This window comes from Epithele typhae (genome assembly GCF_022376455.1).
Source record: "Epithele typhae strain CBS 203.58 chromosome Unknown BXZ73scaffold_53, whole genome shotgun sequence".
NCBI classification, from domain to species: Eukaryota; Fungi; Basidiomycota; class Agaricomycetes; order Polyporales; family Epitheliaceae; genus Epithele; species Epithele typhae.
The window spans coordinates 162,856-184,335 of record NW_025954244.1 but is presented as its reverse complement, the minus strand read 5'-3'; the positions used below and the strand labels follow the sequence as shown (position 1 = coordinate 184,335).

Here is a 21,480-nt window from a genome sequence, read left to right as displayed (position 1 = left end):
CTCTACGGTCGTATCATCGCGTTGGCCAGTCTTGTCACGCACCGGCCATGACTCAAAGCTCGAACATTGTTGACACAAATCGCTGAAGAAGAGCTTCGACCCGACCCACGCAGCACGCTCGCCAAAGTCCGAGCCGCACCGCACGCCGGGCGTCACCCATCCCGATCTCCTCGGAGTCCACCTTGCGGTCCAGCCTCACACACACGAGCCGCCACGAGTCAAGACCGACCGCCTTCGTTGAACAGGCCTGGCGATGGCGAGCGCTTTCACAGGCTCGAGATATCCACGAAGGCCGACCCTGACATCGGATGACTATCCGCGAAGACCCCTGGGAGACGCGGTGCCCACGATTCTCGGCTTCGTGCTGCCAGATATCGTCCGCAATCCTGTGCGTGTGTCCTTCGGGGAGAACGACACCGCACCCGAAAAGACTGGGAACGCCACTGCCAACACTCGCGAGCACAGCCCGCGTGCCCGTATAACGCTCCATCCGCTCGCAGTCGACTTCTGTCTGCACAAATACGTGTTCGCACTGGCGCCGACTAGTCCCGCCAGCCAGGTCTTGGGCGTTCGCGGCACGTCATCCACGTGCGGACCTGCTTGTCATAAAGCAGGAATCGGATAGACAAGGTGCGTGAGACGCTACAACCTTGAGAGCCGGCGCTCACTCAAGCTCTCCAACAAGGACGATCGAGCTCGCCAAGTCTGAGATCCGACCCTTCCTTGTCTTTGTTCCTGGGATTTAGAACATGGCGCTCCCCTCGGCGCCGCGCCCCTCCAACTCCCAACACTCGACGTCGGCACCGAGCTCTATGAACGGACTTCTGGGCCTCTCTAGTCCGCGGAACCCGACGCACCCGACCGTTCTAGTGCACGCGATGACCCGATCAGTCGTCCCGTCAGTCCAACCGACACTCTACTCGCCCGCCACCACGTCCACTGTCGCGCGGCAGCGTCCTAGGACGTCGCCGCACGCTAGCACGGGGAGCATAAATGCACGCGCGGTCGCCCTGGGAGGGCGCGCCGTCTGCCAGGCTCCTTGTTTCCGCCGCTCTGCTGCGCTGTTGCTCAGTGTTCCGTTCTTGAGCCGGCTTTGTGGCTTCGACTTCGACCTGCCTCGTCGCGTCCTACTCCATCCTGCTTTTGAGAATCCCAAAGTCGCGCGCGGATCATGGCCTGGCTCTCAATCGTCCGCCTCGTGGCTCTCAGTAAGCACCTCTCTTTCTCCCGCCCATTTGCGACCCCGTTCTGACCTAGCCTTGTACGCGACCATTGTCGACACTCGCAGTCTTCACCACCATATGCGGCGCCATCGTCCTGTCGCTCTCCGCGGACATCACCCACTTCTCCGAGTTCTACTTCGAGGCGTATTATGACTTCTCCGTGCTCGCCATCGCCACCGGCGCGCTCACGCTGATCACCCTCCCGACCATGCACGTCCCCTTCCCGCTCTTCTTCCTCCCCCACGCACACTAACCGGTGCCCCACCCAGGCTCATCATCGACTCCCTCCGCACCGGCGCCTTCACCTCCCTCGTCGTCTTCGAGCTCTCGTGGCTCTGTACGTCCCCTCCCTCCCCGCACGCCCGTCCCCGCTCACCCCGCGTCTCCCCCCTCCCAGCCGTCCTCTCCGTGCTCTGGGTCGCGACCGGCGCGCTCACCGTCGACCAGACCTCCTTCGTCTTCGCCACCTGCGACTTCCTCAGCGACGTCGCGAACCAGGTCTGCCGCGAGACGCAGGCGATCGAGGCCTTCTCCTTCCTCGCCTGGCTCTCCCGTGCGTCTCTCCCCCTCCCCCTCCCCCTCCCGCTTCCGTTCCCGTTCTCCGCTTTCCGTTCTCCGCGCTCCCACGCTGACCCCCCCCGCGCAGTGCTCTTCTACACGATCGCCCTCCTCGCCGTCGCCTGCACCAACGCCGCGCGCGGCGCGCCCATCTGGCTCGGCGCCGTCCGCACCCACGGCGCCGTCGCCCCCGCCACCGCCGCTCCCCCGCCGGCCTCCCCATGCACCAATCGCACGCCCAAGCCCAGTTCGCGCCCCAGTTCGCCGGCGCCGCGCCCTCCCCGCCCGGGCAGGTGCCGTCGATGGGGATGTCGATGTCGATGCCCGTGCCGATGCCGCACCAGCTCCAGCCGAGCCCGCCCCCGTCCCAGATGGTGCAGCACGGGTACGCGGTGCCGTCCCCCGACGGGAGCGCGCGCGGGTCGATGTACGGCGTGCCTGGCGCGGCGGTCCACCCGCACATGTGATACTATTAACTAATAGCGCGGAGGAGGCTTGATCAAGGCGGCGGGTGAGAGCGGGTGAGAGGGCGGGGGGAGCCTGGAGGCCGTTGGAACTTGGGCCGCGGCGGTCGACACCGGGACCGCGGGGAACGTGCGAGGAGGGACACATGGGATCCGCGCTCACGTAACATACCACACCACGCCGCTCGCGCTGCGACTGGCACCAATCCAAGCGAGCGTTCGCCGTTTCGTTTCGTTTCGGTCTTCGAAGCCACCCGCGTCCTCCCGCCACAGCAGAGCCGCGGGACCCCGATCGCGCGCGCCAAGGCTTTCCCGTTCGACGGCGGCGGACGGATCCGGCGGCGTTGGACTCAACCCTTGCATGTGCCATGTGAGACGGACGGACAAGCAAAGACAGGGGCAGGTGTCCATTGCTGTCTGGCCACACAACGCTCTCGTTGCCCTTCGCCACCAGGACCCAACCGTCGCCGCGCGCGCGCGCTCCGCGACGGCGACCGTCTCTCGTCCCTCTGGACCCACCTGGTAGTGGACCCACCGCATCCATCGACAGCCTCGACCGCATATCCGTCCGTGTAGCTCAAGGTTCCCCTTGGCCACTCACCGCACGGAGACCCATTGGCCTCCTCGAGCCCAGGCCTGGGCTCCGACCTTCTTCCTCCTTCAACTTACTTAGCCGAGAGCGAAGTGGACGTGCGCAGGCCGCACTAGCCCCGCCTACTCTCTGCGGCCGCGCCGAGGACGTAGAGCCGTGAACTTCGCGATGCACGGCCGTTCGAACAAACGTACTCCCACAGGAGCCGACGAAATGAGCGAGTCCGAAAAGCAGATGAATACAGCGCCCCCGGAAGCCAGGGGCGAGAACGATCGACAGGCTACAGGCTACACATACGGGGCCGCCCGCGCGAACGCCGCGCGGCGCCACGGGGGACCAGATAGTATACAGAGAGTACGTGGGCCAGTGTCCGAGAGACCAGTGTCGGAGCGGGAGGCGGGAGCGAAAGCGTGTGGCTGGAGCGTATGTACAGCGTGCACAGCAGCGGCGCACGGACGGGCGAGGGCGTCGTGCGATTACGGCCCGCGCGGCGGCTGGGCCGGTTCGTGATAGCGGTAGTGGTGGGGGCGTTGCATGCGGCGGCGAGGCGTGGTAGGATGTTGCGGGTCGTCGTCTACGCGTCGAGCGAGAGCGTCGTCGTCATCGTGTGTGGTGGTCTAGCGGTCGCATGTGCGTGTCGGGTCTTCAGAACTTCAGACCGCGGTGCCCTCGTCGCTCGCGCTCGGCGCGGAGCTGTGCCGCCGGTGCGAGTGCTCGTGCGCGTACCCGGGAGCGCCTCAGAAGGGCGCTGGAGCATGAAGCCTGCACAAACATCCAATCAGCTCAGAGCACAACGCACACCGCAAAAGCAAAGGAGACGCACCCCGCGCCTGCGCGGCCTTCTCGCCCTGGCGGCCGAAGCCCATCCCGCTCTTCTGGCTCGAGAGGCTGTCGGACCGATTCGTGTACGCCTCCCGCTCCTTCTCCCACGCGCCCGAGCCCATGTGCAGCGGGCGCGGGACCGGGCTGTGTGAGCGGGGGAGCACGTCGGCCCCCCCACGTCGTCGTACTGCGAGCGCCACGCGGAGAGCGAGCGGCGCGTCTTCGCGGACTCGCGGAAGATGAGGCCGAGGAAGATGTTGAGGCAGCCGACGGAGAAGAGGAAGAACGCGGACACGAGCGCGAACTCGTCCACGTGGTGCGAGAGGACCGCGGCGCCGAGCCTGCGCAGGCGAGGAGGGTGCGTGTCAGCGAACGGTCTAGGCGGTGCGAGGGTGCCCACGGCGTGGCCCGTACGTGCGCACGCCCGACCACACAGGAAGCGGCTGTCTGCGCGCGCAGGGGGAAGATCGTACGGGCTCGGGGGGAGGCTAAACTCACAGGCACTGGATGACGCCGAGCGCCCCGAGACCGAAGTCTGCGCCGAGGATGGGGAAAAAGCGGTTGAAGAAGCCATCGGCCACCCGACCTCGGAGAGAATGAGGACGATGGCCTGGAAGATGATGAGCAGCCGGTTGAGGACCGCCCAGAACGCGCCGGCCGCCTGGTTGGGTACTGTCTCCCTCTGCACGCAGGGAATGCATGTCAGAATCTCGCGGAAGAAAGTAGAAAACGGTAGACGCACTCGACGTAGTCCGTGTCCACGTTGACGCAGTCGGGCAGAGAGCTCGAGGTCGCGTTCACATCTGCGGCGATTCGGATGTTGGGGTCCGCCCTGCCGGCGGCGATGAACGAGTTGACGGCCTGGATGTCGTGCACCATGGTGACGATGCTGCTTGCAAAGAGCAGGATGAGGGTGATGATGCTCAGAGCCCGAACCACGTTCAGGCCGATGAAGATGTCTGCGCCACCGCACCCGTCAGCGCCCGCACTCGAGGATGTATGTAAGCTCAGACACTCACATCCTTTCATGGTAGGCATGGTTGATGCGTTAGATGATCAGAGAGTGCGTTTGCGTAGGATGTATGCGCGAAGAGGGGTCTTGTGAGGAGGCGCGGCCTGGATAGGTTGTGTAGGGCAAGGGAGAGGATGTGCGTAAAGCAAGGGAGTGGTGTTCCTGCACCCAAGAAGTCGTAGCAAGTGGGCCGCGTGGGCTGAGAGGCGCGAAAGGCACGAAGCACGGGGCGCGGAGAGCACGAGAGGAAGACCGGAACGGGGAGGATAAGGTGGGATGAGGAAGGCCTGTGGAACGTGCAGCACGGTTTATGAACGAGTGGCTCACCTCGGCCTGCACCGCCTGCTGCACACGCAGTCTCGCCAGCCTTTGTGCTCCTTGTGGACGGTCTCCTAGTGGCCTCATTGTGAGTCGACAGACACACAAAAGCGAGAACAATGGGCGGAACAGGCGCGCGCCACGGAAGGCAAACACACGTCAACAAAGCCTTCTGGCGCCACGCCTCCCGCGAAGCGCCCGTGCATTGTCTGTCCACCGCCTCCGCCTCCGCCTCCAGACCGCGCTGCGGCCGGGGTTTGCGCGGCCGATGCCTTCGTCACTACTGTGTAGGCACTCAATAACCAACCAAGCCAGTCTCCGGTCAGAATCCAGCTTCAGCGGGTCAATCGTGGTCCTACCAGCCTCATACGCGTCCAGGTCATCCTGACGCCTTCTGGGCGTAGATATGGAGGTCCGCGCGCAGGACTGCGCCTAGCCACCGCAGGGACATTTCGTCGGAAGCCTTGCTAATCCGGCCATGCCTTCCAACCTCCCGCCGCCTGGCTTCAAGTCTCGTCTTCAGAGCTCTGCTCAGATCGAAATCAACGCACCTGTCACTGAGGTGTATGGGAAGTCCTCATGGATCTCTCATCCTACCCTGAATGGTGCGTTTTAGGTCTTCATTGTCCCGGCCCGAATCTGACTGACCGTCTATGTAGGAATCCCTGGCTGTGGTGCTTTGAGTGTCTGCCTGATCGTTACGCTTACGCTCAACCCGATCCTTTCCGACTCAGACGCTCGGCCGTCGCGGTCGATTTCTCCTCCAAGAAGCCAATTCCATCTGTCCTCGTTGACGAGGGGATTCAGATTGCGATGCAGACCCAGCCCTCACTGGACCCCGCCTCGAAGCCGCACGCCGCGGTCGAGAAATTCTTCCATATTGACCCAGAACATCACCAGCTCATCTGTGGCCCTCCTCTTCCGTGCCGAGTTCGCTCAATCGCTGCTAGAAACCTCCCCCGGAAAGACGCTCTACGAAGCGCGCCATCTCTTCGCGGGCATGTCCGCGCCCGTGATCTCGCTGCTCATACTGAACGGCCTCGATCTCTGCCTGAATGCAATGGCGACCGCGCTGAAGGAGCGGGCGGAGAGCCGCCAGCAATAGCTCTGAAGCACTGAAGCACCCGGCTCATCCGATGTGCGTGTCTCTTTAGCTTCGCGACCGCGCCCTGTGACGTTAATGAGCACCTTCGAATTCCCCAGACCCCTTGTAGTCCCAGATACACGCGTCGCGCTCTACTTTCCCGTCCAATGCCATGTATGTTCTTTTTGTGGAACTCATCGAGCTATTCGTGGACCCTTCTTGTGCGGGGTTCGTCGCCCCCGCGGGACATTCATTCGGAACGGCCGGATGCGTCCCGACTCCACTTCGCTGTGCCAACGGGCCGTCAGGCGGGCGAGCGGATCACTGCATGCAGCCTCCTGACAGCCAACAGAAGCCATCTATGACCCTGCGCCCGCAGGGCGCACGATCTGACGCACGCGACCGGCCGCGACAGTCGAGTAACGGCCGCGGTAACGCTCGCGACCGCTGCGTTGTGCGTTGGGCACAAACACATCGCAACTATTGCTGTGGGTCCAGCTCCCCGTCCTCGGAACCGTTAAGTGCTCGATAACGTTGTTGGGTTTAGCTGACAATCGAGTCTTATTGTGACAGCAGCAAAATGTGCGCATCGCCTATGCAGCCATTTAGCGTATACTGCTCAACAATGATGTACCGGCCCATCTCTGCGACGCCCCACCCAGTCTTCCTTCGCTCCGGCGCGTTGAGCTCGACGGTGGAGACACGGCACGAAGCCTCACCATCCGCGCGCCGCGCGAATCTCCGATGTCCACAGTGCTCGAGGCCCGGTTCGCCGCCAAACCGAAACCATTGACAAGGTGTGGGGGATCTTCGCCTGCTGCAAGGACGATGCTGACCTGGGTTCACGGAGGCTTGCGCGTGTAGGGTCGCTATTTTTCGGAACCATGCGCACTACTGTGCGGGCAAGTTTGGAGACATATATATCGCCGACTCGCGCCTCACAACGGCCCCTCACTCACCTCCTCGGCGCGCTCGCGTCTGACCAAACGCCATCCAACAGTCACCCGACCTGCACCGCACCACGAGACGGATCCACCCACACTTCCCGAACACAGACGATGGCGTTCACTGTCGCCTACCTCATCTACTCTGGCGTAATGCCCTCATTAAGACGTGCGTGCCACACCTTAACCCCCTCTGTCTTCGTCCCCGCACTAACCCCGCCACGCGCAGCGCCGCGGCGCTGCTCTGTGGCTTCGTCCTTGTCCGGATGGACCTATTCCCGCCTGCGGCTTCGCGTGGCGCGTCCATCATCGCGATGAACGTCGCGCTCCCCGCGCTCATCTTCGCGAACATCGTACCCTCCTTCACGCCCGCGAACGTCTCCGCGCTCGGGCCCATGTTCCTCGTCGCGGCCGTGTACCAGCTCATCGGCTTCGCGCTCGGCATGTTGCTGCGCGAAATTGTTTACGTCCCCCGCAATTTCTGGCAAGGCATCGTCATCCTTACCGGAATGAGCAACTGGGGCAACCTCCGTGAGCGGCTCGATTGTTCTTGAGCCCGGGGACTGCGGTGTGCTAACGCAGAGCTCGCGCGCGCGCGCGCCTCATAGCGAACGCAATCGTCATGTCCGTCACGCAGCAGGTCCCATTCGATCCAACCACGGACCCAGCACGTACGTTTCCTTTTCCTCGTTCATATGAGCTTTTGCGTGCCTCCGCTCACGCGCTCCTGTGGCCCTGCGACCCCAGTGGGCGTGTCCTACGTCTCGATCTTCACCGTCTGCTACCACGTCGTGTTTTGGATGTGCGGCGCCTCACAGTCCCTCGCCTGGGACTACCTCCCTGCCGTCCCGCAGGGCGCAGATGCCGAACGCCGGCTCTCGTGGAAGGAGAGGCCGATCGGGAGCCTCGTGGCCCGAGCGCTGCGTCTCGCTCCGCCCCCACCAGCACCCACGACCTCGGAGCTCAAGGACGAGGAGACGTGCTCGTGTACTTGTCCGGGAGAGAAAGGCGACACCGACGATTGCGACGACGGAAAGGACAAATGCGAAGACACGCTCACTACCGTCTGTGACCCCGAGCCCGACTCCGCTGGGAGCAAAGAACCCGCTCCCCTGCCCCGCGCGTCGCACGCGATCCCCCGCATCGTGGTCACTGGCACAGACTCGCCCCCCACGTGCACCGCGGACCTCACGGAGGAAGCAGACAGCCCTCGCCAGGGTCTCCCCGATCCCCACTCGATCTCCCCGCGTACAGCTGTTCCCCGTCTCCCCGGCACAGCGACCTACCGCTCCCGCAACCTCACCCTCGCCATCCCCCCGTCGCCGCTGCGCCCGTCCGCGGCCCAGTCGCCCGTCCGGGGCGCCTCGAACGCTGCAGCATCCGTGCCCCCCACGCCGAAAACGCCCCGCTTCGCCACCGCGCCCTCCTCCCCGGCCCACGGGGCTCGCTTACCGTCCCCACGTCGCCCCTCGCGCGCTCCTCGCCCCCTCGACGGTGCGCTCGACGCGCTCCTCGCGCCGACGACCCCCTGCGCGTCGTGCACGCGATACACGCGCTCGAAGACCCCGCGGCGGTCGACGCGCTCTCGCTGCGGCCCCGACCTCCCGCTCCGTCTCGCTGCTCCCAGCCGACACACGTTCAAGGGCAAGGCGCGCCGGTGCGCGCTGGGCGCAGGCGAGACGCTCGAGCCGCTGCTCAAGCCGGTCACGGTCGCACTCGCGGTGTCGCTGCCCGTCGCGCTCATCACGCCGCTGAAGCGCTCTTCGTCAACACCACCGCGAGGGGGGCCCGCGTGGTTTGGGCCGGACGGGCGACCGCCGCTCGCGTTCGTGATGGACACAGGTGCGTGGCGAGTGCTGCGCGTGCGCTCAAGTCGCCGGACGCGGGTGCGCGGAGTCCGCGGCGTCGACGCACGCGCAGCTCATTTGGAGCTTCGCTGACTCACGTCTTTTCCTTTGCATGCTGTTCCTACGTGCCTCGACGACGACGTCACCCCGCTCATCGCACTCGCCATCCCCGGGCCCTGGTCTTCCTCTCCTCGCTCCTGCACGCACGCCCGCACGCACCCGCCACACGCGATGCAGCCCAGTTCATCGACACGCTCGCCGTCCCGATCACGCTCATCCTCCTCGGCGCGTCCTTCGCCCGCCTCTCGTTCCCGCGCCCGCTCTCGCGCCTCCCCATCGCCGCGATGGTCCTCTGCGCGCTCGCGAAGATGGCACTCCTGCCCGTGATCGGCGTCGTGATGGTGCAGGCCATGGTCCGTGGCGGGCTCATTCCCGTCGAGGCCCGTGCGGAGCGATTCGTCGCGATGCTGCTCAGCGGCACCCCTGGGGCGGTCAAGTGCGTCTCCCATCCATGTCGCGCGTGTCTGTGCTGACGTGCGTCGGGAACGTGCAGCCAGATGATCGTGACGTCGTTGTATGCGCCGACGGGAACGTGGACACCATCGCGGTGAGTCTAAACACTGCTCGTGAAGGTGGTCAGAACTGAGGGCTCGTTTGACAGGCCTTCCTCCTGGTGCAATGTGAGTGCACACCGTCTGATGTTTTCTGTCACTAGGCTGATATCGTTTGCGCCAGATGTATTCTTGTTCATATCCAATGCGTAAGTCTCTCATCCTCGCTCGGATTTTTTTCTGATCCAGCTTCTGCAGGGTAATCACTTCTATTGCTCTTCTCCTGCTATGATCAGCATGCGCTCCTGCGTTACATGTCCACATGTTATTCTATGCTCTTCACGATGGTTCCCCTGGTATTATGGGCACGTATTATAGGCACGTTCCGTATATTCTCGCAGTCCTCTATTGCCACTCTACAGTCGAATAATCATAGTCGTATTTTCTACTCTATCCCCTCCTGCTCTCCCAGCGTGATGCCAATGGCTGCGGCTAACAGATAACAGATGGGTGAGAAATACCAACCGTATATGGTACGGTCTCACTCCATGTGCCCGTGCGTAAACATAATACCCCTCGAACTGCCAGGTACTACTCAGACTCAGGTTTCGCCATCCCACCATCGCGCTCCAGGATGCCTTCCGAGTCGGACGCAGCAACGACCAACCTCCCGCCTCAGACATACGAGGGCGTCTTCACCATGGCCGTCTCGTGCGACATCGACGCGCCCATTGAGACCGTGTGGGACATCCTCACCGACTTCCCCAAATACGGCGAATGGTGAGCCGCACCCCGCTCACCCTCACCCCACCGCTCACACCCGCTCCCCCAGGAACCCCTTCGTGCAAGTCGCACCCCCAACTCGACACACGTACACCATCGCGCTGACGCCCACCCCTCCTCCTCGCAGACGCAGCCAGCAGATCACGGACGCCGCCCGCCGCCCGCTCGCGGACCAGACCCCCGCCGCGGGCCAGCACCTGCTCATGCACGTCCACATCCTGCCCACGCTCGACGACGCGCGCGCGAAGCGGACCGCGACGTTCGAGCGCATCCTCGCGTGCGACCCCGCCGCGCGCCGCCTCGCGTGGGCCGTGCTCCTCCCCGCGTGGTTCCTGCGCGCCGAGCGCTGGCAGGCGCTCAGCGCGCTCGGCGGGGGGACGCGGTACGAGTCGCGTGAGGTGTTCGCGGGCCCGGGGGCGTACCTCATACGTATGATGATGCGCCGCGGGCTGCAGGAGAGCTTCGACGCGATGGCGGACGCGCTGAAGGCGCGCGCCGAGGGACAACACTGATTGATTCGTCGTGTCGACCTCAACCTCTACGTCTTCTGTACAGACTCTGCTCATTCGTGGACAGATACAGACATTACCCAAACATACGAGCCTTCATTTTCCGTTTGATTCCGTAAATAACAGCCCGAAGTGCTGCGCAGCGCGCATGCTCACCGCTCTCAACTGCAATCCCCCCACTCCGCGTCCACGACCCCCTCCCGCCACACGCCAGGATCCACGCGCCGCCCGCCGCGGAGCATCCGCACGCGCGCCCGTTCGCGCTGCTCCTCGCCGCCGACGACCACCGTCGCGAGCGGGAGCGCGGGGCTGCCCGCGAGCACCCGCCTGCACACCCGCTCCGCGATTGTGTCGAGCTCGTCCCCCGCCACGAAGAGCGCCGGGTGCCTCAGCTCGAGCGTGAGGCCCTGGAGCCGGGGCCGAGCCGCGAGCCACTCCATGAACGGGCTCTGTAGACGAAAGCGAACGCGCGGTGAGCGAGGACGGTCACACCACACGGCGCACGGACGCACCAAAAAGTCCTCGAGGCGGCAGCGGAACTCGACGCGGAGCGCGAGCGCCGTCACGCCGTCGAGCCCAGGGAGCCGCAGCGCGTCGACCACGTCGTGCCCGCCGCGCCGCAGGGGCCGGAAGGCGGCCTCGAGCCGCGCCGGGCGCGCAGCGGCGAACAGCACGTCGAGGAGGGGCAGGTCCGCGTCGTCGAGCTCGAGCGCGAGCGTGCGGACGGGGCAGGGCGGGCCCAGGCAGTGCACGTCCCCGCGCGCGCACGCGAGGCGGTCGAGCGCGGGCCATGCGCGCGCGCTGCCGCGGTGCCGCACGACATCCGCGGCCCACTGCGCGAGCGCGAGGTGGAGGACGCCGGGGCTGGGCGACCGCATACGTGCCCGGAACGCGACGCTGAGCTCGAGCGTGCGCAGGCTGGGGAACGCGCGGGGCCACGCCGCGACGTCCTCCGCGTCGAGGGCCTGCCAATATCCGGCGTGCAGAACGAGGTGGGTGAGGGCGGGGAAGACGAACTCCCCCTGCTCGCTCGCGGCCGCACGAGGGAGCGGCCAGTAGAAGACCGTTAGCGAGGTGAGGGTGTTCCGGGAGGCGTGCAGAACCGACGGCGGGACGGAGGACGGCATGTGCGGGTTTAGGACCTTGTTCACCGTGCGGTGTCCCAGGTGCACGGACTCGAGAGGGAGTTGAGAGGCGAGGTCCCACCCAGAGAAGCTGCACTGGCGGACCTCAATGCACTTGATGGACGGAAGATCGCGTATTGCGCTTATAAGTTGAAGAGTCCAGGTGCGGGCGTTGAGGACCTTGAGTGTGTGGAGGCGCGTCGCCCGTGCGAGGCCCCTGGCAAAGTCCGCCGTCGTTTCCCCTGGGAGTTTGGTGGGTTTGAAGTCGAAGTCGAGGAGAAGGATATAGCTCCATCGCCCCTCGTCCGCTTCGGTAAAGCGGAGGAAGAGCTGGGTGTGGTCGGCGCTCTTGAGCGAAACCTCACGCGCAAGGAAGCTGGCGCATCCTCGGTGCATGAAGCGGCTAGTGCGCATGAGCGCAGACATGGTTGCTCTCTCTGATGCAGGTATCGAGTCCCTGATTTGCAGGAGCAATTCAGCGGGGAACGCCCTCCGAAAAGGAGAGCCCAATATCATCGCAGCGTCTTGTGTGGCAAATCCGGATGAGCGAGGAGAAGGGTTGGCACATGAAGCTGAACCTACAGCGCAAAGTGGGGAGTTTCTTCCGAGGTGGACAACGTGTGGCGAGGGCGACGAGCTGGCTATCTGAAGAGCAATCGCCGACAGCACTTGACGCCGGCACAAATAACAACGCTGCGTTCTGAGAACGCACTGGCCAACTTCCTCTCTTACAAGTGCAGCTTCGGACAGACGCAACACTCCACGACCCCGCCATCCATCACGCAGCGCAAACAGCGGACGCACAAATACACAACAATAAGTTACATTCCCTCGTCGCAATGACGACCGGCAGCGGCGCGCGGACCTAGTCCCACAGCGCCCGTATAGCACACTGAGCTCGGCCCGGGCGGACGTCTCCCGTTCTCATGCGGGCATTGCAACTGGTGGTCTATATTGGGGGGCGTAGCTCGCTGCGCCGAAGGGCGGCCGCGCGCGCACGCGCTGCGGGACGACACGACGGGGAGCAGGAGGGGGCGCCAGGCGCGAACGAACGTACAAGCGGGACGTGGGACGGGGCGAAGGCGGGCGCGCGGGCAGGAGGGAGGAGGAAAGAGGAGGGGACGGGTGCGCGGACGTGCGACCCGACGGGGGGAGGAGGGCTAAAGTACAGTCTTACTTCCTCTTAACCTTCAGCTTCCAGTTCGTCCACGCATCGCCACCCTGGGACACGGCGAAGCCCGTGAGCGCCGCGCCGTAGGCGAGCACTGGTGAGGAAGACAAGGGGTGAATGTATGCGCCGAACAAAGGCGAGCTGGGACGTACGGAGACCGCCGGTGACGAGGGACCAGATGCTGAGAGTCTGCGCGTCGAGGCACAAGGAATCGAAAGCGGCGGTACCAGTGGTGCAGTTCTTGAAGAAACCGCTGGTGATGCCCATCGCCTTCACCCCGGTGATGACCCAGAGGACGCCAATGGTGACTGCGAGCACATTGAGAGCCGGAAGGTGCCAGGAAACGGAGATACTCACACATCCAGACAACCTCGGCCAAGATCGTGGCCGTGTACGAGCGCTCCCAGCACATGTCGAAGGTGAGGCTAGAGCGGGGGTGAGCCCACCACCGGGACGGCATCAAGACGAGGTACGCACATGAGCGGGAGGGACAGAATGGTCAACTCGCCGGCAGTAACACCAATCGTGGCGAAGAGCTTGTTACCACCATCGAGAATACCCGCCGAATGGGTGAGGAGGAGGGAGCTCATCGCATGGGAGATAATGGCAGTGATGGCAGACACCGCTGCACGGCTGGTCAGTGCCGTTTGGGGGGGAAAGCACGGGGGGGGGCACTCACTGAAGACGACCTCGCGGACAGTAACGACCCAAACCATTGTGCGCAGACCGGTACGCAAGAAGAGGTGCTTTGAAAAGACTGAAGGGGCGGGAAGGGGACCAGCCAGGAGCAAATGGGCAAATGGGGCGGCGCGACGTCCGCCGAGGGCTTATAACCGTTGTCTCACACAGCATCAGCCTCTAGCCGCCCAGGCCCCGATGGCGATCTCCCTGCAGGCCACTCTCGGGGCGAGGCCATATCCGCACGCCAGTTGTCCGTGCGTGCGCGACGCGTGTCAGTGTGAGCGTCCTGTCGTGCTCAAAAAATAAAACAAAACAAATGTCGCGCCAGGCTGAAGCGGAAGGCGTCTCCCGATCTATGTCGAGCGCCGGCCGCGTTTCCAGCACGACGGAAGGATCAATAACATGTTCCATTACTGCGGTCAGCTACATCGAATATTTGTATCCGCTCAGCCTGCTTTAAAGATATACGACGGGCTGCAAACGTGCTGGTAAACTGCACCCATGCATCTGACGACGAGACGGAGTGAGTTGCTCGGGAAACACGAAGCGGCCGCGCCGCCGCAGGGACTGAACTTTTCAACTTCCCACGGCACGTCGTCCTGCGCGACGATCGCAGAGGCGCCCTCGCGTTTGATAACCCTCTTCATCTGGGCCCGCTATTCCCCTTCTCCTCCACATACAGACAATCGGTGACTTTAGAATGACTCTGCCTAAGTACTACCCGCCAGAGTCTTTCCAGTCCACGTCCCCGTCCTTGCTTCTGCAATGCCTTGACGGCATAGTATTCCTGGTATACCATCCTCGCAACAACCGGCGAGCCCCGCAGCAGAGACCGGACTTCGAACAGAACAATCGCTCTCCGTCACCATGAAATACCAAGTACCGACTTCCTTTCACACCAGACGCTGCGCACAATTCAGGCACGAGGTGTTCCACGTTCGCCCGTCGGTTGTCGACGTCCCTGCTCGGGTTCGATCACAACACGACGAGTCGACGACGTTCGCGAACGGGAAGCCGCCGCTGCACGGCAGACGGTCGTGACTGCTCTGCCCGCCAGATGACATCATGTCGCGCCTAGATGTGCTGTGTATCATGATGCGCCTCCGAGCCCATCTTTCGCGTGTCAGAGATGACAACTGCATTGCTTGCCATAACTGCCAACAGTCGCTCCTGAGCTTGTCACTGGTCCGTGTCGCTGCGGGACAGCCTGCCCTCGACGAATCGTACGACGAAAGACTCGAGTCCTCAAGCCCCAAGGCAGTCGACGTTTCACACCGTGCTGCAGTCCGCATTGTCATTAATATTGTCATTGTCGGGCCTGAACGAAGCGGAGGCGTGCGCGTACTGCTACAACATCTATCCTAAATATAGCGTTAACAACAGCGTGCGGAGGTGGCGGCCTCCTGCGAGTGCGCGCAGCGGCGGAGGAGTCTACTTTTACTGGGGTGCTAAATTAAGCAAGGTAAGCGCGCGTCCGAGTCGTGAGTCGTGTGCGGTGGGGGCGGGGGTGTGGGATATCCTGGTGAGAGGCATCAAGGACGCGGGACTGTCGTCTCTAGGGTATGCGCGGAAGGAGGCGAGGGGCTGTTGAAGCCGGGCGGCGGCTTAAACGGCGTGCGCCTTGTCTCCGTTCGCCTCCGAATAGGCGGGGGGAGCGAGGCCGTCGACGACTTCCTTCCGGTTCGACTGCGGGCCCTTGTAGTGGCGGTTCGCACCAGCGAAGTACCAGACGCTGCGGACGCGAAAGAAGTAGAACATGAGCACTCAAGGACGCGCATATGAGCAGGCGACCTACAGAGACAGGAAGACGACCCCGACGGTGATGGGCGCCGCGTAGTTCATCGTGGCCGGGAGGACAGGGAGGTTGGTCGGGAAGGCGAAGATGATGCAGACGAAGCATGTCCAGAGGATACACATCACGTTCGCCGTCCAGCCGATGAACCCGTTCCCCATGTAGAACGGCCCGGGCGTAAATTGGACCTCGGGGTGGTTTCCGTAGAGGCGCCGGCTGCGCGCGCGGGTGTTAGCCCCCATTCCGAGACCGTGCCCGAGCCGAGAACTCACCAGAAAATGGGGATGATGTATGAGAAGTCGAGCGCCATGGCGGTCATCGCAAAGATCGCGTTCACCGCGATCGCGCTCGCGAGATCGAGCAGCCCGGGGAGAATGGCGATAATCGTCACGAGGGCGACGGCACGCAGAGGAGTCTGGGTGCGGGGGGAGATTCGGCCGAAGTAGCCGCGGTCGGGGAGACCATGGTCGCGGCTAAAGGCGTAGACCGTGCGTGAGACGGCTTGAAGGGCGGTCTGACAGACGAAGAAGGCGGTGAGGCAGACGAAGGCCCAAATGAAGAGTGCACCCGGCTTTCCCATGCGCAAGACCATGATCTGTTAAGGCATATTAGATTGCAGTAACAACCGCAATTATAGGAGAATACACACATCAAGGAAGGCTGAGCCGGAAACTCCAGGCAGGTTTTCGAGAGGACCGGAGCAGAGGATGAGGACGATGTTGAGTAGCCATCCGATGAGGCCGGTACCGATGACTGTATCGACCGTGAATGGTGGCATTTAGAGGTGGGAAAGATGCATACCTGCGATGAAGATAGCGGAGGGAGCCGCGTACGCTGCGCGCTTAACTTCTTCTCTATGAAGGGAATCAGAAACGGCCTCGAGAAGATTGCTCCAGAGGCACTCACGAGATGTGAGCAGTAGCGTCGTAGTCTGTCATCTATGAACGCATGTCAGCAAGCGAATTGTGGTCTATCTGAAGGGCTTGTTACCGTCCACTGAACACTCAAAAGACCGAAGAGGAACGTGATCCCGTTGTTCCATCCACCAGAGTTGTTGACAAAACCATCACTCCCGAACACGTAAGACGCGGAGTGCATCTCGCTACGCGGGGTGGTAGCGAGCAGAACGATGATGATGACTACGTATCACAGTCAGTAGAGTCCCCAGACGAGAGCGCACCACGTACTGAAGGTAGCCCCCAGGTTAACGAAGACAAATCCGCTGGTCATGCGAGCTAATTGACGCGTCGCCAGACAGTTCTGTAGGCGTGCATCAGCTCGTGCAATGTGCCGGCAGCTCAAATGTACCGCACAAGAAGACCGTGGAGGACAAGAAGTCCCGCGAAGAGCCCGACAGTCTTGCCCGGAGTGACGGTGAAGTCGCCGTCCTACTAGAGCGTTTATGAGTGGTCAAAGAGTAGACGAAGGTGCAGTCCAAACCTTTCCGACTACAACCGCAGCCCAAATCATGCCCGCCAAACCGAATTCCGTCGAAGACAGACCGGCGATCTGACCGAGGATGTTCAGCCATCCTACGACCCATCCGACGATGGCACGGTGTTTACGGGGAACAAGCTGCGCCGACGCCGTGTACCTGTCCACACGCTTTCGGTGAGTATATGCGCTGATAGCACGCAAAATTTTGAACGCGCACAGTCCTCCACAAGTCGGGAACGCGCTGACAATCTCCGCAATGCTGGCACCTGTGATGAGTTTGTTAGCGATGTGCCGACAGAAGTTCCGCCCGCTGGCTGGTCCAAGGTCCATCCCGGAGCGCACGGGCGGCAAAAGATAACGAGCGAGCACCGAACGTCAATGGAGCGAGTGGAATACTCTATGACAGCTCGCAGAAGGAAAGCGCACGTTCGCAGCACCCGCGTGACCCGGCATGGGAAGAGAAGCGCGAAAAATGCGTCATTCCGGTGGCGAACGGAGGATAGACCTGGAGAGACAGAGCGGAAAGGGACGGTAACGCACCGAGCATCAGGCACATCGTCGCACCCAGAATCCAGCACCAAGTCACCGACGAGGGTCCACCAAGCAGCAGCGGGGTGTTGAACGTCGTCGCGATCGACGAGCAGAGACCCATGATGCTGAAGGCAAAACTGATCTGTGGGCGCAGAGCTCTCGAGTTAGCAGCACGTAGGCTCAGAAGGCGGGCTGGAGACGCACCGTGGCGATGTTGGAGAACTCGCGCTTGAAGGAGGGGACGTAGCCAATCTCGAGCAGCTTGTTGTCGTCGTCGGTGGAGCCATCGCTGCCACTGACGACGGAGCGCGCGTCGGCGGCCTTGACGTCCTTCTCCTGCATGGCGGGGATGGGCGCGGACATGGTGGAGGTCGGGAGCAAGGAGCGGACGAGGTGCGCTCGAAGATAACGGACCGCAGGCGAATGATGGCAGCCGCGGGTGGCAGTCAGATAGAATTGAGAGTCGTGTGCGCCAAGGTCTGCGCCGTGGCTCGCGCCGAGAGGGAATAGCCTGTTCCTGCCCGTTCCTGCGGCACCGCGGTCGTCTGCCGGACCGCCATCGACGAGCGTCGTGTTTGAGGCACGCGACGCGAAGCGGTGGCCGCTGCACACGACAAGTTTCCACCTGTACCTCACATCAATCAGGCCGGCTTAGCCCGTGGCACCGGGGGGGGTGGCCCGGGTCAAGTAGACCTGAAACCGTGCTCCCCCGCACGTTTGAATAATTCGTCCAATAAACCCGAGCTGTTTCCCAACAGGGAAGTGCTCGAACGCCCTCCCTCCCAAGTCCCCCAGCCCATCACGTGTCCCCGTCCTCCAGATCTCCCATCACTGATCAGTCCGCGTTATCTCTCCCGCCCGCGCCCGCGTTATCTCCCGCGCCCACGCCCACGTTATCTCCCGCGCCGGCGCCGCGCGCCTCCCTGCCCCGCCACCCGTGCTCGCTGTGCCCGACAGTGAGCTCGCTGTCCCTGCACCCTGCCTCCCCCTCCTGTCCGTTTCCCTCCGTTCTTTTTGTAATCTACTTGTATTCAAAATGCGCACCTACTTGTACACAATTCAATAGCCACACCTGCCTGGGTGTGCCTGCACTGAGCCCTCAAACCTCCCAAAATGCGTGCAATACAGGAACATATACAAGCACTCAACTGACCGGCAAAGCTCTGCATCATATAGTAGTAGATGAGAGCTGCTCTATTATAACATTTCAGGTGGATAGCTAGAGGGGTGCAGGTATGATGTCATATGTTATTTCAGAATGACATACCCCACAGTGATATGGTATATACATATATCGTCCTATGTACACCCAGAATCGTACCTAGAGGTCGTTCAGAGTGTATTGCAAGAAGAAGCAAGTGAATAGACGATGTTGTGGTGAAGATATGACATATGCTCAGAAGGGGGAGTTGGCTTGAAAATGCGGCCTTCATATGTTTTTTTGAAGACCGCTGATCACTTCGCATCTTGGCGCATTACGTTTAAATGTATATGGAGAGCTCAGATCGTTGGTTTGGTGCTTATCGGTGAAGGATTGGATACAGGCCATGGTATGTCATTATTCTATGACATAGAGTATAGCGATATGACATGTGCTCCGATTGTTATTCTGAATGGCGGAATAGAACGGGGTGTGCTTCTGCTAAACGATGCAGAAGAAACATTGAGAAACGGTGAAGAAGTCGCTGAGATATGCCATATGAGCTTGAAGTGTGCAAAGTGGTGTAGGTGGTTCAAGGGCGTTCTTTGTGCAACCTGCCGTTCTAGACCCATCTGACATATCTCAACGACTTCTTCACCGTTTCTCAATGTTTCTTCTGCATCGTTTAGCAGAAGCACACCCCGTTCTATTCCGCCATTCAGAATAACAATCGGAGCACATGTCATATCGCTATACTCTATGTCATAGAATAATGACATACCATGGCCTGTATCCAATCCTTCACCGATAAGCACCAAACCAACGATCTGAGCTCTCCATATACATTTAAACGTAATGCGCCAAGATGCGAAGTGATCAGCGGTCTTCAAAAAAACATATGAAGGCCGCATTTTCAAGCCAACTCCCCCTTCTGAGCATATGTCATATCTTCACCACAACATCGTCTATTCACTTGCTTCTTCTTGCAATACACTCTGAACGACCTCTAGGTACGATTCTGGGTGTACATAGGACGATATATGTATATACCATATCACTGTGGGGTATGTCATTCTGAAATAACATATGACATCATACCTGCACCCCTCTAGCTATCCACCTGAAATGTTATAATAGAGCAGCTCTCATCTACTACTATATGATGCAGAGCTTTGCCGGTCAGTTGAGTGCTTGTATATGTTCCTGTATTGCACGCATTTTGGGAGGTTTGAGGGCTCAGTGCAGGCACACCCAGGCAGGTGTGGCTATTGAATTGTGTACAAGTAGGTGCGCATTTTGAATACAAGTAGATTACAAAAAGAACGGAGGGAAACGGACAGGAGGGGGAGGCAGGGTGCAGGGACAGCGAGCTCACTGTCGGGCACAGCGAGCACGGGTGGCGGGGCAGGGAGGCGCGCGGCGCCGGCGCGGGAGATAACGTGGGCGTGGGCGCGGGAGATAACGCGGGCGCGGGCGGGAGAGATAACGCGGACTGATCAGTGATGGGAGATCTGGAGGACGGGGACACGTGATGGGCTGGGGGACTTGGGAGGGAGGGCGTTCGAGCACTTCCCTGTTGGGAAACAGCTCGGGTTTATTGGACGAATTATTCAAACGTGCGGGGGAGCACGGTTTCAGGTCTACTTGACCCGGGCCACCCCCCCGGTGCCACGGGCTAAGCCGGCCTGATTGATGTGAGGTACAGGTGCAAGTTTCCGTAGGTTTCCGTCCCTGAGGACCGTCCAGGCGCGTCGCGTCCAATCACAGCGCACGTGCGTCGGTCACAGTCCGGCGTCTTCCACATGCAGTCGCCCCGCCCCGCCTCTCCCTTGCCTCTCTCTCTTCCGCACTCCCATCTTCGCTTTGAGAAACCGCCAGGAAGTGCCCACCGCCCGCGCACCAGGGCCCTATCTTACGGAAGCAAGTTGCGTAAACCATGCGAGCAGGTCGATCATCAAACATCGGCAGATATCGCGATCAGTACTATCAGTAGATATGGTGATCGGCGAGCAGCCACGAAACCTTTCAGTCCCTTGTGTTGACTTTGACTTTGCATACTCATACGAGGTGAGCCGCCGGCATTTCCCTCCCTCGCAGTATAAAAACACGAGTACTTACTGAGGCATCCTACTCGAGTAGGCAATACTTTGACTAGATATCCTACCAACGTCATTTATATACGTACCCGTGGAGTCCGGACCCTCCAATGACCCGATCAAATCTTCTGCTCGTACGACCAACAAGTGATACACGGTGTCATCGCTCAACGCCGCGCTTAAATCAAGCCTGGCTCAGGGAGACTATGCTCTTTTGGTCATTCGCAGCATCGTGGGTCGAGCCAAGATCAAGTTGCCCACGGCATCTTCACGGATCCTGTCCACTCGCCCACGCACTGACACGTTGCGTACCCTCCAGTCAGGGTTAGTAATTTGGCTAGAAATAGAGCACATACGGAAGCACTCTGGAGATACTCCGCCCTCTGCGAAGGTGCCTCCCTGGTTTCCTGGTGCACAGAAAGGTACGTGGCGCATGTTGCCACGGTTTTCCACTAACAATCTCATGGCCGGAAGGCTGGGTCAACTGAAACCACCCGAACATAAGTATGGACGCATACGATTGCGCAGAGGTCTCCCGGACACGAGGACAAAAGCGGTATTTGTCAGTTTCAAGCATGCCGATCGATTCCCGTCGCCAGCAACCTCGTTCGATTGTGCGACCCGAGGCCGTGCAATAGCTTCTACCAGTGCACCACCATGTGAACACCCATATGGCAACCCTAGGAGATCTCTGGATCTAGTCTTTGGGCGGCGCAATAAACTTGTCATTCGGTCAGTTGCGCCACGTTCGCGTTGGTGCCAGATTTGCATTCCTCTGAGCCGTGAATTTTAGGTCTCAG

The 21,480-nt window shown here is 61.3% G+C and overlaps 8 protein-coding genes across 8 annotated transcripts; 4 read left to right on the top strand and 4 right to left on the bottom strand.

Annotated features, from left to right (window-relative positions):
* Nucleotides 1–1,171: 1,171 nt before the first annotated feature.
* BXZ73DRAFT_104601 (uncharacterized protein) lies at nt 1,172–2,248 on the top strand (the record flags this gene model as incomplete). The annotated part of the gene is made up of 6 exons (XM_048015956.1): nt 1,172–1,208; nt 1,289–1,367; nt 1,493–1,560; nt 1,621–1,776; nt 1,870–1,964; nt 2,030–2,248. The coding sequence occupies 6 exons, from the start codon at nt 1,172–1,174 to the stop codon at nt 2,246–2,248; spliced, it is 654 nt and encodes a 217-aa protein (XP_047874590.1).
* Nucleotides 2,249–3,313: 1,065 nt separating this feature from the next.
* BXZ73DRAFT_104600 (uncharacterized protein) lies at nt 3,314–4,697 on the bottom strand (the record flags this gene model as incomplete). Its single annotated transcript, XM_048015955.1, has 7 exons — nt 3,314–3,411; nt 3,564–3,599; nt 3,661–3,803; nt 3,860–4,106; nt 4,158–4,339; nt 4,402–4,618; nt 4,679–4,697. 7 exons carry the CDS (start codon nt 4,695–4,697, stop codon nt 3,314–3,316), a joined length of 942 nt encoding a protein of 313 aa, XP_047874589.1.
* A 770-nt stretch (nt 4,698–5,467) lies between these two features.
* BXZ73DRAFT_104599 (uncharacterized protein) lies at nt 5,468–6,094 on the top strand (the record flags this gene model as incomplete). The annotated part of the gene is made up of 3 exons (XM_048015954.1): nt 5,468–5,594; nt 5,649–5,739; nt 5,890–6,094. The coding sequence occupies 3 exons, from the start codon at nt 5,468–5,470 to the stop codon at nt 6,092–6,094; spliced, it is 423 nt and encodes a 140-aa protein (XP_047874588.1).
* A 1,037-nt stretch (nt 6,095–7,131) lies between these two features.
* Nucleotides 7,132–9,628, top strand: BXZ73DRAFT_104598 (membrane transport protein-domain-containing protein; the record flags this gene model as incomplete). Its single annotated transcript, XM_048015953.1, has 8 exons — nt 7,132–7,190; nt 7,247–7,548; nt 7,626–7,688; nt 7,765–8,859; nt 9,102–9,355; nt 9,418–9,471; nt 9,526–9,544; nt 9,600–9,628. The coding sequence occupies 8 exons, from the start codon at nt 7,132–7,134 to the stop codon at nt 9,626–9,628; spliced, it is 1,875 nt and encodes a 624-aa protein (XP_047874587.1).
* A 421-nt stretch (nt 9,629–10,049) lies between these two features.
* On the top strand, nt 10,050–10,710 carry BXZ73DRAFT_52039 (uncharacterized protein; the record flags this gene model as incomplete). Its single annotated transcript, XM_048020742.1, has 2 exons — nt 10,050–10,195; nt 10,332–10,710. The coding sequence occupies 2 exons, from the start codon at nt 10,050–10,052 to the stop codon at nt 10,708–10,710; spliced, it is 525 nt and encodes a 174-aa protein (XP_047874586.1).
* A 158-nt stretch (nt 10,711–10,868) lies between these two features.
* On the bottom strand, nt 10,869–12,257 carry BXZ73DRAFT_104596 (uncharacterized protein; the record flags this gene model as incomplete). Its single annotated transcript, XM_048015952.1, has 2 exons — nt 10,869–11,156; nt 11,220–12,257. The coding sequence occupies 2 exons, from the start codon at nt 12,255–12,257 to the stop codon at nt 10,869–10,871; spliced, it is 1,326 nt and encodes a 441-aa protein (XP_047874585.1).
* Nucleotides 12,258–13,004: 747 nt separating this feature from the next.
* Nucleotides 13,005–13,718, bottom strand: BXZ73DRAFT_104595 (uncharacterized protein; the record flags this gene model as incomplete). Its single annotated transcript, XM_048015951.1, has 5 exons — nt 13,005–13,096; nt 13,155–13,310; nt 13,360–13,427; nt 13,480–13,627; nt 13,682–13,718. 5 exons carry the CDS (start codon nt 13,716–13,718, stop codon nt 13,005–13,007), a joined length of 501 nt encoding a protein of 166 aa, XP_047874584.1.
* Nucleotides 13,719–15,288: 1,570 nt separating this feature from the next.
* On the bottom strand, nt 15,289–17,806 carry BXZ73DRAFT_80058 (APC amino acid permease; the record flags this gene model as incomplete). Its single annotated transcript, XM_048023210.1, has 13 exons — nt 15,289–15,415; nt 15,479–15,691; nt 15,748–16,070; nt 16,125–16,228; nt 16,277–16,329; nt 16,382–16,413; nt 16,466–16,614; nt 16,663–16,735; nt 16,789–16,863; nt 16,916–17,069; nt 17,130–17,178; nt 17,453–17,585; nt 17,648–17,806. The coding sequence occupies 13 exons, from the start codon at nt 17,804–17,806 to the stop codon at nt 15,289–15,291; spliced, it is 1,644 nt and encodes a 547-aa protein (XP_047874583.1).
* Nucleotides 17,807–21,480: the final 3,674 nt, after the last annotated feature.